We start from the raw sequence: 17,628 nt of genomic DNA on the forward strand, positions 1-17,628 counted from the left end.
GAAGCATTGTTCAAGGGGCAACACAGATATTGTTGCATGTTATTTTTTCCATTGTTTCATTTTGCTAATTTTTTTGCCCACAACTTATTCCTCCGAATAAAATTTCGATTGGTACATATAAGGTTTACACTGATCTAAGGGTGGGTACATACCAGGATGACGGCCAATCGGGCAGCCAGGACCATGCCTGATTGCCCGTACACACCAGGAAGATTTAATGAACAATCACTGTTCCATCCTTCATTAGTATGCACTGAGTCACATGCGACCCACAAGAGCACGCAATCGCTTGTGCACACTGCATGATGTAGTCGATTTGTCGTGCAGATACAGCAAATCGTCACATCATTGCACTAGTGTGTGCAGATGTAACACGGTGCAGGTGGTGCAGATGTAACATATGCAGAGAGATTTTAGGGCCCTACACATTGGCCGATCCGCCGCCGAGCTGCCCGACGGCGGATACGGCCGACGGGCGACCCGGCGGCGGAGGGGCAGTGACGGGGGGAGTGAAGTTTCTTCACTCCCCCCGTCACCCGGCTGTATTTAAGTGCAGGCAAATGTGGACGAGATCGTCCATATTGGCCTGCATGTACAGCCGACGGGGGACCAGCGATGAACGAGCGCGGGGCCGCGCATCGTTCATCGCTGGAGCCTCCACACTCAAAGATATGAACGGTATCTCGTTCATTTATGAACGAGATCGTTCATATCTTTGACTGATGTCAGCCAGTGTGTAGGGCCTATTAGCTTTGGATGGGGTGTATTCAAACTGAAATCTAAATTGCAGTTTAAGAATAAAGCTGTCTAACATTTGTGTGCTACATGCAAAATCATTCAGTATTTACCCTGCACAAAAAAATATAAAGCTTTTTTTTTTTTTTTTTTTTTTTTTTTTTGCTTTAGTTCCAAACAAAAATCAGGCACTATGGCCCTCATTCCGAGTTGTTCGCTCGGTAATTTTCTTCGCATCGCAGCGATTTTCCGCTAATTGCGCATGCGCAATGTTCGCACTGCGACTGCGTCAAGTAAATTTGCTAAGAAGTTTGGTATTTTACTCACGGCATTACGAGGTTTTTTCTTCGTTCTGGTGATCGTAATGTGATTGACAGGAAGTGGGTGTTTCTGGGCGGAAACTGGCCGTTTTATGGGAGTGTGTGAAAAAATGCTGCCGTTTCTGGGAAAAACGCGGGAGAGGCTGGAGAAACAGGGGAGTGTCTGGGCGAACGCTGGGTGTGTTTGTGACGTCAAACCAGGAACGAAACTGACTGAACTGATCGCAGTGGCAGAGTAAGTGTCGAGCTACTCAGAAACTGCAAGGAAATTTCTATTCGCAATTTAGAGAATCTTTCATTCGCAATTTTGCTAAGCTAAGATTCACTCCCAGTAGGCGGCGGCTTAGCGTGTGCAATGCTGCTAAAAGCAGCTTGCGAGCGAACAACTCGGAATGAGGGCCTATATGCAGATGGAACCTTCATAATTTTAAAAATATTATAAATTCCTCACTCATGCCTGATAGTAACCCTCCATGTTATGGCATCACACATTCCAGTGCTAACCAGTGCCAGTGCACAGAGCTGAATGGACCATTTACTGGCAGATCTGTGCTGCACTGCAGGCCACTCTACCATGGAATGTATTACAGGTGGGAAGGGGTTAACCAAGCTTTCTGACCTCTACAAAAAAAAAGCCAAGTAAAAACCAGAAACTATTCATTTGTCAGAAATCCCTTTAAATAGCGATGTAATTAGGTAACTGTAGCCAGTGATGGTGCACTGATTGCACTGCCAGTTGTTCTAGCTGCATTCTTTGATAATGCTGATAACAAAATGCTCTATTCAGGAGGTTTTGAGTTTTAGCCGCAGGCTGTGTCCCAAACAGGCACATCGTCTTTAAGAAAGAATTAAGCATAAAAGCCACATACAAAAAAAAAGTTATTTTAGAAGGTAAAATCTGACTATTAGGCTGAAGTTATTAATGCCTGGCTGAAGGCTTGCATGTGTGGACTTGAGAATGGTGGTAAGAGAGATATTGATGCATTTTAGAGGTCTCTGGTTCGTGAGGTGGGAATTAACGCTGGAATATTTTTGTAGAAATGACTAATGTGAAATTTTGCAAAGGTCACAACAGGTCAGCTCATGTTACCTGAACAGCGTTACGTTGTAGCAGGTAAGGGCTGATGGGAGAGATAACGCCTTTACCCCTGACTCCAATACCCAAGCAGCTAGACTCGCCCTGTGACTTACCATTTGTTTAGAATTTGTTGTTTATTTTCTTAAATTGCGATAACAGTTGACTCTCTTAATAGCTTTATCCTACTTATCCTTTATATTTATACTAATTGCTTGACTGGACTTATACAAATAAAACAAATCTGACCAGAGTCTACCACTGGGGGAAATATTTTCCTAAGGTGCCCATGCACAGGGGCTCCAGGGCCTGCTAAATGCAGCTGTTTCCACTGGGGCTCTGCCTGTGCTGTATTACAGAAACAGCAAATTAATTACGTTTACCATCTGTTTTTTTTTTTTTAAATGGCAGTGAAGGGAGGGGAGTGGTGAGCAGGAGAGCCAATCACAAGCCACAAACTCTTCATTGCAACTTCTGATTGGTCCTCCCACTCCTCCTCCTCCACATGAGTTTTAAGCTGAGGCTGTAAGAGAAACAATACAATACCAGGATAACACACTCTACAGAAAAGCCCTCGGGGGTCTAAATAGGGACCTAGGACAAATATATTCATTGGTGCTAATGCAGCTTCAAAGTGTGCCCACTACCTACTGGGGTTTTTTCTAGGCTAAACCAATATTTTTGAGAACACTGCTTATTAATTCACCACGAACCAGTAACTCCATTGAGTGTAGCTGGCAGGTACATTTAATAATAAACAGAGTAGTTAAATGGTCTTAAATATTGCTAGCAAATATTAGGCGGGCAGTACGGATGGTGTAATGGTTAGCATTAATGCCTCACAGCACTGAGGTCATGGGTTCAATTCCCAACATGGCCCTAACTGTGTGGAGTTTGTATATTCTCCCCGTACTTGCGTAGATTTCCTCCGGGTACTCCGGTTTCCTCCCACATTCCAAAAATATACTGGTAGGTTAATTGGATCCCAACAAAATTAACCACAGCGTGAATGTGTGCGCATGTACATGTGACAGGGAATTAAGGGGCAGATGTATTAACCTGGAGAAGGCATAAGGAAGTGATAAACCAGTGATAAATGCAAAAGGTGATAAACGCACCAGCCAATCAACTCCAATATGTAAATTAACAGTTAGGAGCTGATTGGCTGGTGCGTTTATCAACTTGCATTTATCGCTGGTTTATCACTTCCTTAAGCCTTCTCAAGGTTAATACATCTGCCCCATAGGTTGTAAGCTCCACTGGGGTAGAGACTGATGCGAATGGCTAAATACTCTCTGTAAAGCGCTGCGGAATATGTGTGCGCTATATAAATAACTGGTAATAAATAATAAATAAATATGATTATCTACCACACTTACTGGCACTGTACTGTATGGGGTTTCATTTATAAAAGATTACAGATGCTAGCTCTTTAAGGTTGCATTGGTGAGTGTATATGGGGTTGAATGGTCATGAGCCGGTGTTAGCAGCAATGCCTCACAGGGGACCAGAGCAGAACATTATCAGGAGCTGGGGATTGTTCGTTGTGCAGAGCAAGCAGAGTTGAATCTGAGAGCAGGGACCTAGATGGACATTAGTCTCTGCTTAATAGAATCTGAGTGATAACTGTGCATAATGCTGCACTGAGAGGTCACTAAAAATGAAAAATTAGCGTCCCATTAAAGGGGTTTTATTGCAGAGAGCTGCAGAGATGTCTCAAAGATAAGTTGTTGCTGACATTATAGAGAAGGGTCTATAGGGAGGGGCCCCAGGAGCAAACATACCCCCCCCCCCCTCCGTATTATACAACATCAGTCCTTAAACTTTAAATTCCCAATCATAGACATGCTCTTCCGAAGACTCCCATATTCCGTACTAAAGGCTCTACACTTAAGTAATGTACAAATGTTATAAACATTGGAGCCCAAAGCTGCCATTCTCAATCCAACATCCCACCTACAACTGCATATGCATGCTTTATACACCCAGTGTCTGACTGGCGCATGGGGAATGCAGTGGCAGGGGCCCGTGTTTAGGGGTGTGGCCAGCCTCCTGTACCAGATTAATAACAGCAATATTTTCTAGAAAGTACACCATAGTCCTATGCAGTAGAATGTAACATGTATAATGTATAATTCAAGTACACAGTCTGGAACCTGATCCCTAGAGAAGGGGGTGGACTCTCCAACAATTGGGGCCCACCGGGGGATTCCCCCTTTACACCTGTGGGCACGTCCAACCCTGTATATACCCCAGGATTCGTTTCATCCATACATATACAATGGTAGCTCACAATCCTCTGGTCCTTTTCTCTCCTTTACCGCAAACTTCATTTTTCTGTAGCACAAGTCTGTCATTCAGGTCATAAAAGAAGCACCGGTCAACACTCTCTAGCTTTCTTTCCTTTAAGGTCAAAAGTTATGTTACACTCAAAAGGGGATCCAGAATGATGATTTATCAGGGTATAACTATGTCCAGCTGACCAACAGTATGGCCAATGAAGAGGTCTTTACATTTGTATTTCATACTGCATGCAATAGAATTGAATTCTAAATTCTTGTTCCTTGGTGTATATCTCAATGGCGGACAGTCACTTAGCAGACCATCGTTACCACTTCTTACATATACCTCTTCTAATCATCAGTTGTATGTACTCTGCACTGCACTGGTCTACATGTGCATCACTCTGTGGGGTTGAACAAAGCTGGCAGTCTGCAGTCTTTTCCCCTTAGATTTAGGGACTGTGATGGCGTGGACAGGTCTGCAATGTGCAGCTTTCAAATTAGCACTGCACAAGATGGTGACATGTTAAATTCACATATCTGGTCTTCCCGTACATCAACTTTGCCAGCCAAAGAGAAAAAACATGCGCAGCTCCTACATTCTTCTCCATCTGTCTTGCAAACGCACGATATTTATAATCCACACAGTAACCCTTTCCGATTACCAGTTTATTGCCCTTTTTTTGTTAATGAATTGCATTTTGTGCGTGACTTGGCTACACCCTCATTATTGTTATACTCTGGCGTGTTGTAGTACTGTCATTTATATCTTATATTACTACACTTACTGGTAAAATTATCTTATTGATCAACATCTGCTAAATGATTAACAGCATTAAAATATAAATCTCTATCCTTGAAAGAGTTACTGTAGTCACATTTAAAATGAGAGACAATAGAATGTATGTCTTATGGTAGATGCTACATCCAAGTGGGCTAAAGGACCTCTGACATCACAACCATGTGACCCATGATGCCAGGGGGAAGAGCAAGTTTAGTGGGCTAATCGTTTCACCATCCATGTCAACATCTATTCGCTTTAGTAACCTGGTGGCAAGTGAAGGGAGCCACTGAGCCCGAAGCGTGGTGAGTGAAACCAAGACCTCAAGGGTACATTTAGGGTGCCATGTTCCCACCTAGCTCCTTCCCTGCTCAGGTCTCATGGTTGTGACGTCACAGGTCCTATAGCCTGGTAGAACTTATCCTTAACTATTTCTATATAGAATGTAACTATATGCAGGAGCAGGTTCGTATGAGTAAAATTAAATGTGACAACTAGGTGACTTTGGCGGTACCTTCGGGGGAATTCTATGGGTGGAGTGTATATATCAAAAAAAAAAATGGCTTCTCTGAAAAGGAGTCCTAATAAGTAGGCAAGTATGTTTCTTATTAAAGAATAAAAAGATGTTGCTGCTGCCTATCCTAAGTTCCCCCACATGAATCACTGGTGGTTCTTATGTTACTTAAAGGGTATGTAGTCCTTAGTGACACGTTAGTTGGTACTATAAAAAAAAAGATGGCTTTTATTTTTACTAAACATTATAGGAACTCTCCTCTGCCTGTAATTGCTACTCCTTGCTTGCTTTGAGTGTCAAGTGCAGTCGAACAGTTACTTAATTGACTATTTTCACTAATCCTGTTAAGCCAGATGCGCCAGTAATCTGACTTCAAGAAAAATAAACATTTACATGTTTGGTTTTTTCCACTGGCAATATCTAAGACTGCCCTGGGAAAACAAGTGCTGCCTCTGGAATACTAGTATATCTTTATCCAGTCTAGTCATTTAGAGTCAGACCAGTGCTTAGTACTCACCCTTAGCCAGTTTTACGTACCTTCACGTTTCACCATAATGTATACTAGCTTTTTATTCCCTCACCATTCTCAATTTCTGTTGCTGCATTGTGAAATATAAATAATGTTACTTCTGTCCAACAAATGCACTGAAAAGGTCACACCACTGGAACGATCTATGTATTAAGGTTACGGTCTCTATATTGCAGAGTTATCTTCTAATTAAAGAAATATACAAGGTTCAGTGCATTTTAAGTATTTTTTGAGATATGGCCATTTGATATATAATAACTGCAGTGTTATTTGATTGTGCATCGTATGAATATACTCAAATATGTGTCACTTAGTGACACAACGCTCCATTTTATTATGATGTGCATAGTGCGTGCATAGTGCAAACTAAGGCCCTCATTCCGAGTTGTTCGCTCGCAAGCTGCTTTTAGCAGCTTTGCACACGCTAAGCCGCCGCCTACTGGGAGTGAATCTTAGCATAGTAAAATTGCGAACGAAAGATTAGCAGAATTGCGAATAGACACTTCTTAGCAGTTTCTGAGTAGCTTCACACTTACTCGGCATCTGCGATCAGTTCAGTCAGTTTCGTTCCTGGTTTGACGTCACAAACACTCCCAGCGTTCACCCAGACACTCCCCCGTTTCTTCAGACACTCCCGCGTTTTTCCCAGAAACGGCAGCGTTTTTTCACACACACCCATAAAACGGCCAGTTTCCGCCCAGAAACACCCACTTCCTGTCAATCACATTACGATCACCAGAACGAAGAAAAAACCTCGTAATGCCGTGAGTAAAATTCCTAACTGCATAGCAAATTTACTTGGCGCAGTCGCAGTGCGAACTTTGCGCATGCGCAATTAGCGGAAAATCACTGCGATGCGAAGAAAATTACCGAGCGAACAACTCGGAATGACCACCTAAAGACGTAGTTATGTGTTAGTGCATGTGGGACCTATTTTTCTCCAGAAGTGCGCAGTGGAAAGTGACATTTGGTGACATCAGGCACATTGCTTATGTGATTTACATAATAGTGAATGATGGAAAATATCCCACGTCAGTAGTACTTGGGATTGGAACATAACCAATATAATAGATTAGTGTGAGGCCTCAGGTGAGGAAATTGTATTCATAGGACACACAATAACCTTCTCCCAAAGCTGTGATCATTATAAGGAGTTGCGGATGATCTTGAGCTGGTGTAAGGCCTACATGAATCCCCTTCAGAGGCTAATTTATCTAAGACCCTTTTGATTTTGGGGGTGGTGTAAGGAAATAATGATTTTTGTGTGAGGCCATAGCATTATTAGGTCTGTGTGAGGCCTTGTTATTGTTAGGTCAGTGTGTGCCAATGATAATTTTGGGTTGGTGTGGGGCCTTGCTAGCTCTAATGCTGTTCCCTCTTAGGTACTGTGAATGAAAACCCTTTTCAGTGCAAAACATGGGGTCCCTTCACTAGATAGTCTGTGTAAATAGCTCTGAATTAACAAAGAGGCAGCTTCCCGCAGCTTCCAGCTCCCGACCCATTTGGAGAATGAATGTGCTAAATGCTTCTTATACCGCCTGAAAAGTCTGGGACAAAAAGCCGCATAAAACCCTTTTCTTCTCTGTTCTCTCCCCCAATCCATGTTTTTTACATTTTTTCACCCTGGGGGGGTTGGGTGTTTGAAACCGGTGTAAGCTTTGGAGAAGCTGTTTTTTTTCCTTCTAGTGCTCTTTTGAGTGTGAATGAGGTACAGTGGTCACCCCTCCTCCCCAGTGTCACAAAACCCACACAGTTAGTAAATGTTGCATGTAAACTTGCCTAGGTCAGCGGTGAATCACAGGCAGAGTTACCCTGACATGTCCTGGCTGATTGCACAGCAGGACCTGTACGGGGAGTAAGGAAACACTAGCCTGCTCTTCCACTCAACGTTGTTATTTTATTTCTCTGGATAGACATGTGGGTACTGATTATCTGGATAGGACCTAATCTTCCTCCATTATCGGCTGTAAGTGCTTATGGATATATAGCTGTTATTTATAGTGTAACAATATTTATGCTTATATATACATCTCTGCATTATACATATCTTTTTAAGAAGCGGAGACAAATGAACTGCACTGCCAAAGTACGTTTGTGTATCTAAAAATAATAATGATTAAAACAAATCATGGATAAATCTAAATCTGCAAATTGTTAGGCAAAAATTAAATCGTATTTGTAGAAGTTGGTGTTTTGCACTTTACATTTAATTAAAATATCCTCTTCACCCTTTAGTATAATAGGATACAGTGATTACATTATAGAATATGAGACACACTGTAAATATTCTAGGATACCTGATCATACATAAGGTATCAATCCTCTGCTATGTAAATATAAACTAATAATATGACCGCCTGCGCAGCATTGCAAATGACAAAGAGCATGAGAATAATGTGCAGGGATTGGGGTACAATAGCGTTTTTGGTGGTGTAGATAGGGCCTAAGGGGGTCATTCCGAGTTGTTCGCTCTGTATTTTTTTCTCGCAACGGAGCGATTAGTCGCTAATGCGCATGCGCAATATCCGCAGTGCGACTGCGCCAAGTAAATTTGCTATGCAGTTAGGTATTTTACTCACGGCATTACGAGGTTTTTTCTTCGTTCTGGTGATCGTAATGTGATTGACAGGAAGTGGGTGTTTCTGGGCGGAAACTGTCCGTTTTATGGGTGTGTGTGAAAAAACGCTACCGTTTCTGGGAAAAACGCGGGAGTGGCTGGAGAAACGGAGGAGTGTCTGGGCGAACGCTGGGAGTGTTTGTGACGTCAAACCAGGAACGAAACTGACTGAACTGATCGCAGGTGCCGAGTAAGTCCCGAGCTACTCAGAAACTGCTAAGAAGTGTCTATTCGCAATTCTGCTAATCTTTCGTTCGCAATTTTGATAAGCTAAGATTCACTCCCAGTAGGCGGCGGCTTAGCGAGCTGCTAAAAGCAGCTTGCGAGCGAACAACTCGGAATGACCCCCTAAATCAGATACCAAGGCACGTGTCGCAAAGTACCGGTGTTCAGTGTACTGCGCATGAACAGGACCTGTACTACACACGTGCAGTGCGGGTTGCATCGACAGAAGCAGAACAACTGCAGAAGTCAGTTGATTGACAGTCTGTAGCCATTTAGGGGTGCGAGGGGCCGCCATGGCCTCTGTTTGAGGTATGTTCTCTGCTTTTTGGGGGAGTACCGAGGCATGGATCTCTGTCTTCCAACAGTGATTTCATGGCCTCTCGGTACGAGCTGGGGCAGGCCACGGGTCACTCATCGGCCAATGGAGTTGCAGGTGATCCAGTGCTGCATCCTATAGCACAGCACTGGATCACACATGCATGCAAAAGGCACCTGCTTGTACCTGACGCTTCCTGCTGTATTACCATATCTGTGCATCGTTGCTGATTCCAAGTAAAGCACAATGATACACTCTCCAACCACATCTGAATCAGACCAATAGTGTGGAGAAAAAATAAAAGACTGTTTAACAGTCAGAGGGAAACGTGTCACTAGGTCCCAATCTTACAATTCTTTGTTTACAAAGCTTTTCTTAGAAGGTGCTACACCCCAGCTCCTTTCAGGAGTTCATGCAGGATTAGAACAGTCTGCCCTTCCCTCCTATGTTTCAGTGGATACACGCAAAGACATGTTTACCCAGCCCTGCAATGCGTCACCCACAAATATTCCTTACTGCATGGGAAACACATTGCATACCTTACTTCAGGAGAGATTTCACATTTACATTTTTGGACTGCTCCTGTTTTTGCATTTACCTTCCAAACGCAATAACCTGGAATAACTGAAATTAAATACAGTAAAGGTAATCATTGGGGTTTTCTTTTCTCCACCAGTTATTTCTTTCATCCCAGCCCGTTTACTGCTATAAAAGAAATGGGAGTAGACTAGTATGTTATGGGTAAAATGTTATCTCTTGGGAGGTACTTGGCATGAAATACAGACATGTACAACTGTTTCTACTAGCCCATCGTTAGTGAACAGTCTGCTATACAAAAGGTATGATTAGTTAGAACTTAGAACACATAATGGTGGTCATTCCGAGTTGATCGCTAGCTGCATTTGTTCGCAGCGCAGGCGTGGCTGGCCGAACGCAGGGCCTGTTTGTGACGTCAAAACAGGAACTGAACAGTCTGAAGTCATCACAAGCGCTGAGTAGAGTTCGTGCTGTCATCAGTAGCAGATATAAGTACATAGGCCGCGTCACAATGCTCTTAGGAAGGAGTCTTTGCTGTAAGGGTGATTAAGGTTTTGAATTCCTCACCACATGAGCTTCTGATGGCAAATTAAAAATGTATGATTGTCAAGTCTTATAGGAAATAATCTAGGCCGCCAGGAGATGTCGTGGGCCCCAGTACTACAAGGTGCATAGCCAGGTGTGTGGTGGCATTGCCACGTGCCAGTGTGAGCACCAGCTATAAGCTCCCAGACAGGCTTGGGTTAGTGTACTGTGTATACTGTATACTGTATACTAATTGCCCTGATCCCTGCCTATGGTACTGTATCTGTAGATTTAATTAATAGATGATATTATGGGTTGATTCATCCAAGATATATATCCAGTTGCTGTTTTTTGAGTCAGGAAGTTGTTGTTTTTTTGTCTGTCAGCAACTGTACTTACATTTATGAAACATGGACAATAATCTACCTCGGTTTTATTTTTCAACCAAACTGTGGGGCTTTTTCATTATTGCTTAAGGGCCCATTACACATGCGATAACGCTAGTTTCTGCATATTAAGTTACAGGCAGTTTGCTTGATAGAACCTTCCCCTCCCTGTGGGAAGGAGGTGCGAGGATGAGAAAAGGGATCCGAGTGGATCCCTCTACCACTGCCACACAGTGTGACCTCTGGCTGTGCGTATGCGTGACCTCAGTCGGCATGATGGGCATCAGTTAAGTATCTGCCAGCTTTTCAGAGCTGCAGTTCCTGCACCGGAGCATTATTGAATTTCTCTGTTACTTAAGTGCCAGCTGCCATAATTTGCAGCAAGTTCGTTACTTAATTATCGGGAGTTACACGTCCCCGATAATGAGCAGGCCCCTATGTGACTATCAGAATATCTGCATTTGCACCTTTCTTAACTATTCATCCACACGTGTCAAATGTTCCAACCAGAGTGAGTGCTGATATTTCACAATGGTAAAAAATGAAGGGATCTCCTGCTGTGCTGAACATTATTGTACGCTGAAAATGGTCCATGCAGAGCCCTCAGCGACTCACAGGCATGCAGTTACACTCCCACTCTCACACACACACACACACACACACACACACACACACACACACACACACACACACACACACACACACACACACACTTTTGTCTTTTAAGAAGTGCTGCAGCTCTACTCCTCAGGTCCCAGAGGCTTTGGAGCTTAGCTCTGTAATAGCCTCTCTCAGTAGCCCCTCTCCATCTGTGTCACACAAACAGCTGATGAAGCAGCCGCCAGTTACTCACATCCACCCAGGTTACAACAGCCCAGGGTTGCCAGGGAGCAGTCAAAAGCCATTACTGTTTGGGAGAATTTGCCCTCAGGCTGTTCCTTGGCACTGTGGAGAAGGGTGCGCATTAAGAGAGAAGGAGAATATATAATGTATATACATGGGTGTGCATTTACACATTTACATAAGAACTAAAAGTCAGAAGGCTCTAATAGGATGAACCCACAATTCCCAGCACTCCAGGTCTGTGCCTGAGCATAAGATTTAATCCTGGTTCTGCTGCAGAAAAGGAATGTGCTTTGTTAACCTTTTCTTTATCACCAACACAGTAAGCATGTGTTGTATTCAGCATAATCAGCTCTTATTTTTTTAAACTTATATTAATTTAATTTCTATTTCACAATAAATTCATTGGGAAGATGAAGAAGCTCGCACCTACGGCTGTCCTCTTTTGTAGATTTGTAATACCTTAATAGTCCAAATAGAGCAGTGTATAATTAGTACTGCTAATTCTAACACGTGGCAGTGATGTTACTTCGAAGATTGTTGGTTCCATATTCAAAGTAATATTACCGCTGTCATCCCTCTTCATCATTCTGAAATGTAATGGTTCTTTGTAAAAAAAATATATATATAAAATAAAAAGCAAATCCAGCAGCACAAAGAGGCTGCCATATGGCAGTACATCTTCCATAGTTGGAATTTGGTTTGTAATTTGGAATATGAGGCAGTAGTAGATGTTGTGTGGTAGGCACTGGGTATAGTTACTGAGATGGTGGTAGCTGTAAGGTATAGTTACTGAGACTAAGCTGGTGATAGGTGTTGGGCATAGTTACTGAGGCTAAGATGGTGACAGGTGTTGGGCATAGTTACTGAGACTAAGATGATAGTAGGTGTTGGGTATAGTTACTGAGATGGTGGTAGGTGTTGGGTACAGTTATTGAGTTGGTGGAGCTGTTTAGCATAGTTACTGAGATAAGATGGTGATAGGTGTTGGGGATAGTTACGGAGATGGTGGTAAGTATTGGGTATGGTCACCCAGACTGACATGGGAGTAGGTGTTGGATATGGTTATTGGTAATGGTAATTGGTTTTAGGTATGGTCACAGAGACTGAGATACCAGTAGGTGTGGGTTGTGACTACTGATACAGGGATAGGTGTTGGGTATGGTCACGGAGAGGTCAGGAGATGTACATTATAGAAACATAGAAACATAGAATTTGACGGCAGATAAGAACCACTTGGCCCATCTAGTCTGCCCCTTTTTTATTTTATCCTTTAGGCAATCTCAACCCTTTTTTAACCTTAATTCTTTGTAAGGATATTTATATGCCTGTCTCAAGCATGTTTTAATTGCCCTACAGTCTTAGCCTCTACCACCTCTGATGGGAGGCTATTCCACTTATCCACTACCCTTTCTGTGAAGTAATTTTTCCTTAAATTTCCCCTGAAATTATGGTTACTTATAGACTGAGATGATGGTAGGTGTTGGGTAAAGTTACTGAGATGATGATAGGTGTTGTGTATAGTTACTAAGACTGAGATGGTGGTAGGTGTTGGGTATAGTTGCTGCGATGGTGGTAGGTGTTGGGTATGGTCACTGAGACTGAGATGGGAATAGGTGTTGGATATGGTTATTGATAATGGTGGTTGGCTTTAGGTATGGTCATGGAGACTGAGATGCCAGTAGATGTTGGGTGTGACTACTGATACAGGGATAGGTGCTGGGTATGGTCACTGAGATGGAGAGGGCAGAAGATATTCATTATGGTTACTTACACTGAGATGGTGCTACATATTGGGTATCGTTATTAGATGGAGATAGCAGTAGGTGTGGGGTATTCAGGGACATAGAGAGGGTGTGCATGAGTTGTACCATCACCCAGGGAGCAGGGCTCTGTTTGTGTGTAAAGAGAGGCGCCTGCATCTTACTAGCAGGGTGACTGGCCAGTAATGCTGCTGCCTCTCTGTCGCGTGACGTTATGTGTTTGGGGCAGGGCCTGCACAAGGTGGCAGTGAGACCTGCTCCAGCACTCTGAGTATTGTTACTGATAGGGTGGTAGGTTTGGGGATGGATACTGAGACTGAGATAATGGTAGTGTTGGATATACAATAGTTACTGAGATGGAGATAGTGGTAGGTGTTCAGTATAGTTACCGAGAAGATGATGGTAGATGTTGGGTATGGTTACGGAGACTGCTTGATTTTGTATATGGGTACTGAGGTGGTTATCAGTGAGTTGGTAAGGTTAATGTATGGATATATGGAAAGAGTGCATAGATTAACAACAATGGGGCTCACAATACATTCATCTAAGAAACAGGCCATGAAAATGCCTTCATTAGTATCTAGTTAAGTAGTGTAGAAGATGTGTAACCGTGTGTAGATTATGGCATACATCCGGTCTGTAGTAGACTACTGTCTGAGTGGTATAGAAGATCTGGTTAGTCAGAAATTACTGTATATGACAGAACTGAGCTAAGAGAGAAACAACAGTGACCAAAGGCGACCTACGGCACAACTCGGACAGATTTACAGATCACTATATAAAACTGCAATTATATAACTGCCCTGCATCCATAGAACAATAGTTTTACATATTTTATCCATATTCCATAAAGCTTCTTGGTGGCAAAGTGTTTGCCTGTTAATCGTGCCAAGCGATTTACTCATTTTCCCCCTCAATCCCCATTCCCCCCAAAATCACAGATCATTGTGAGTCCTACAGACACCAAAGCAAGGTGTATGAGTTTGTTATGTTGGTGGTATGTCCAGAGCTAGCGGTAGACAATACACGCCTATGCCGTGCAGTTCCTCTTTGTAACTAGCAGTAGCTTTCACCTTGCCTTTGGGCAAGCGTTTATGCCCAATATAAAGTTGTCACTGCCTTTATGCCAATTTATCCTGGGAACACCATAGATCACTCCAAAGTTTATTATGTAAAGTTTTCCTGGGACATGCTTCTGCCGTAGTCTGAGATTTATAACTTTATGTGGCTAATTAATGTCAATTCTGCTATTACATCAGTCCCTCGGACATGCAGCTTGTCAGGGACCAGCAGGGAGCTCTAAGCCCCCCTTCCCTTTCACGTTTTCTCTTTCGTGTGGCTGTAGGCTAATGATGTGCAAGATGAAAAAAAGAAGTCATCCATCCAAAGCAGAGTGTCCTCCTTATCTTCATTTATTTTGCATTTGATTATAACTTGTCTCTGTGTCTAACCCTAGCTGCCATGCCCCCACTCCCCCCCCCTCCCCCCTAAAGTTATTAGTTCAAATATTAATGCATGAGAGTAATATATCCGGCCCACGTTGATTGATGCCTTCCCAAAAAGGGGGAGACGTGGCAGTATCAATTTTTCGGAAGGTGGGGGCCAGTATTGCCCCAGCAGCAGGGTTTTTCAGATACATAATTCACACGCCCTGCAGGCATTGCTTTCAAGGCATCGGAGCCGCAGGGCGAAAAAAATAAGCAAGGCTCTTAAAAGTGAATGATTTTTGCTAATGCACAATTAATGGCATGGAAAAGCACAAAAGAGCAAGATTGGGTGATGGAAACTTCTGATTAAGTTGGCACACTGGCATTGACGAGTGTATCTTTTTTTCTTATAATTTTAACTGTTTCAGCACCGATGCAGCATGCACTGTACAACCACTCCCTGTGCAGCAGTACCGTACTAGGCCGCAGTGCTGACGTTCAGCTGAGCAAGATGAGCTGAAGCATCTGTTGACTCTGATACCTGCAGCCTCTTGTTGCATACATCACCCAACTCTTCTTTTCTCTTACAAGAACAACCTCAGTGTTTATTACTATTTCTGTATTTGTAGCTCCAATCTGACTAGTCATGTTCTGAATTTCTTAACTAATATATATAGCTAGTCAACTTAAAATGTTTGCTAATTAGCAAAATACTACAACTCAGGGAAAATCAATTTGCATTAGTCTCGCTATCGCAGAACTACATCTCCCATGATGCTTCACTCAGCTACTGAGCTTGTTGGGGAATGACATGACGGTTAGCACCTCTCTCAGGGGGAAAATGTATCAATCCTTCAAGAGAGAGCTAAAGTGGAGAGAGCTATAGGGGTCTATTTACAAAGCCTTGGAGAGAGAGCTCCTGTCATTTTTCAAACACAGTCTGTAACATGGCAGTTAGGAGCTGATTGACTGGTTTTTTATCTCTCTCCAAGGCTTAGTAAATAGAGCCCAAAGTACCAACTAATCAGCTTCTAAATGTCATTTTTCAAACACAGCCTGTAAAATGACAGTAAGAAGCTGATTGTTTGGTATGTTCCAAGGTTTGATACATCCTCCCCTAAGCCAGTTAAGTGCGGCTTCCAGCAATCCAGCTACTGCTACATTCACCATCTTACTTGGCCAGTTATCTTCCATGATGTATGGACAGCTGTTGCCTAGCAGGGCATAGAAGAAAATGTATTTTAGCCATAGACTAATAAAGGCCCATACACATTAGACGATGTCGCTCTGTGAGCGACATCGTCTAACGTCTCCCCCTCCCGGGCCGGCCGGTCGGCGGCCGCCTGTACGCACTGAGCGATATGACCGCTCATATCGCTCAGTGACGTCATGCCCCCGCCAGCCCTGCATGAAGGTCGTGGACGACAGTCCACATCCTTCATGCATGCCCTACCGACAGCGACGATCGTTGCCGACCCGCGGGGCCGCACATCGATCGTCGCTGGCGGCATACACACTTAACGATATAATGAGCGACGTCGCTCAAGGAGGGGGAAAATGAGCGACGTCGCTCATTATATCGTTAAGTGTGTATGGACCTTTAGACAGCTGATTGCCTGGAGGTGTACAGGACACCACAGGTGAGGAAGCCTGGTAATCTTACAGCCTTTGGCACAGAGAATTTACTAGTGCACATGGCAGTAATTACATGATGGTTTACTATAGGCAGCGGCTACAGCATATCTAGCTACCTGGTCCCTGTCAGTGCAGTAGTCCTCAAGCAAAGGGGTAAGAAGTACATGAGATAGACACTCACATATAGACTGCAGCTCTAACCTATGCAGGTGTTGAGGTTCTATAATACAGTCTAATGGCACCTCTGCAAAGCGGTGTAGGGAGACAGGTTGCATGTTTGAGTGACGTTTCTCTGATGAGGTCAAAATCTCTCTCTTTCTCATTATGCAGGGGATGTGTTAGATAACAGTGTGGCTTCTCCCGGCACAGGAGACGATGATGACCCAGACAAGGACAAAAAGAGACAAAAGAAAAGAGGCATATTCCCCAAAGTAGCGACAAATATTATGCGGGCGTGGCTCTTCCAGCATCTGACGGTGAGTCTTCAGCTTTATTTACCAGTAGTATTTTGCCTGTATTCTGCATATGAAAGAGTGGAAAGAAGCCCATAAAAAAAAATCACCATTCAGGGTTACTTAAGAAGACACTGTTCCATGCTATAATGTTCAATTCATTTTTCATGAAGAGTCCATTTTCCAGGGTGCCTGAGGAACAGTTGTGATCCTTGATTGTAGTCTGAACTGTGTCTAACATTCCAACCACCACAGTGATAATCAGCTTGGAGAGTGATGGTGGTTGTGTCCTACACAATATGGTGGTCTGTTACCGTTGACAGTTGCAGTGAGAAAGTCAACATTGCCCAAGTGTGATAAGATTGTAGCTCCATTTGAAACCAGTTGACCAAGATGGAAACCAAGGTATATGTTTAGCAGATGTTTGCTCGTACCCATAGAACATTGCTATATAACCATCAGTGTAGGCATTCTATAGGCATTACCTTACCTTAGGACACAGTGGTCCCCACTTCTCTTATTAGAGTAAGTTGTTTTATATGAAACGGAGCTGAAAATAAGCAGGTTGCCTGATTATAAAGAAGGATGTGTTTATGTGATCAGATAAGAAATAACACCAGGGCTTCTCATCTGTTTATTTACCAAGTACCCCCAAATGTCTTCACA

General features: G+C 43.2%; 1 protein-coding gene across 6 annotated transcripts in view; it reads left to right on the forward strand.

Moving 5' to 3' along the window:
- Positions 1 to 17,628, forward strand: part of MEIS2 (Meis homeobox 2) — a 191,243-nt gene that overhangs the window by 71,245 nt on the left and 102,370 nt on the right. For 4 of the 6 annotated variants that reach the window (XM_063948048.1, XM_063948050.1, XM_063948046.1 and 1 more), the window contains exon 8: positions 16,841 to 16,986. In XM_063948048.1, coding sequence (XP_063804118.1) covers positions 16,841 to 16,986 — 146 coding nt within the window. The remainder of the gene's footprint in view (positions 1 to 16,840; positions 16,987 to 17,628) is intronic. The other 2 variants (XM_063948049.1, XM_063948051.1) reach the window with 1 other exon arrangement.

Source organism: Pseudophryne corroboree, chromosome 12, assembly GCF_028390025.1.
Source record: "Pseudophryne corroboree isolate aPseCor3 chromosome 12, aPseCor3.hap2, whole genome shotgun sequence".
NCBI classification, from domain to species: domain Eukaryota; kingdom Metazoa; phylum Chordata; class Amphibia; order Anura; family Myobatrachidae; genus Pseudophryne; species Pseudophryne corroboree.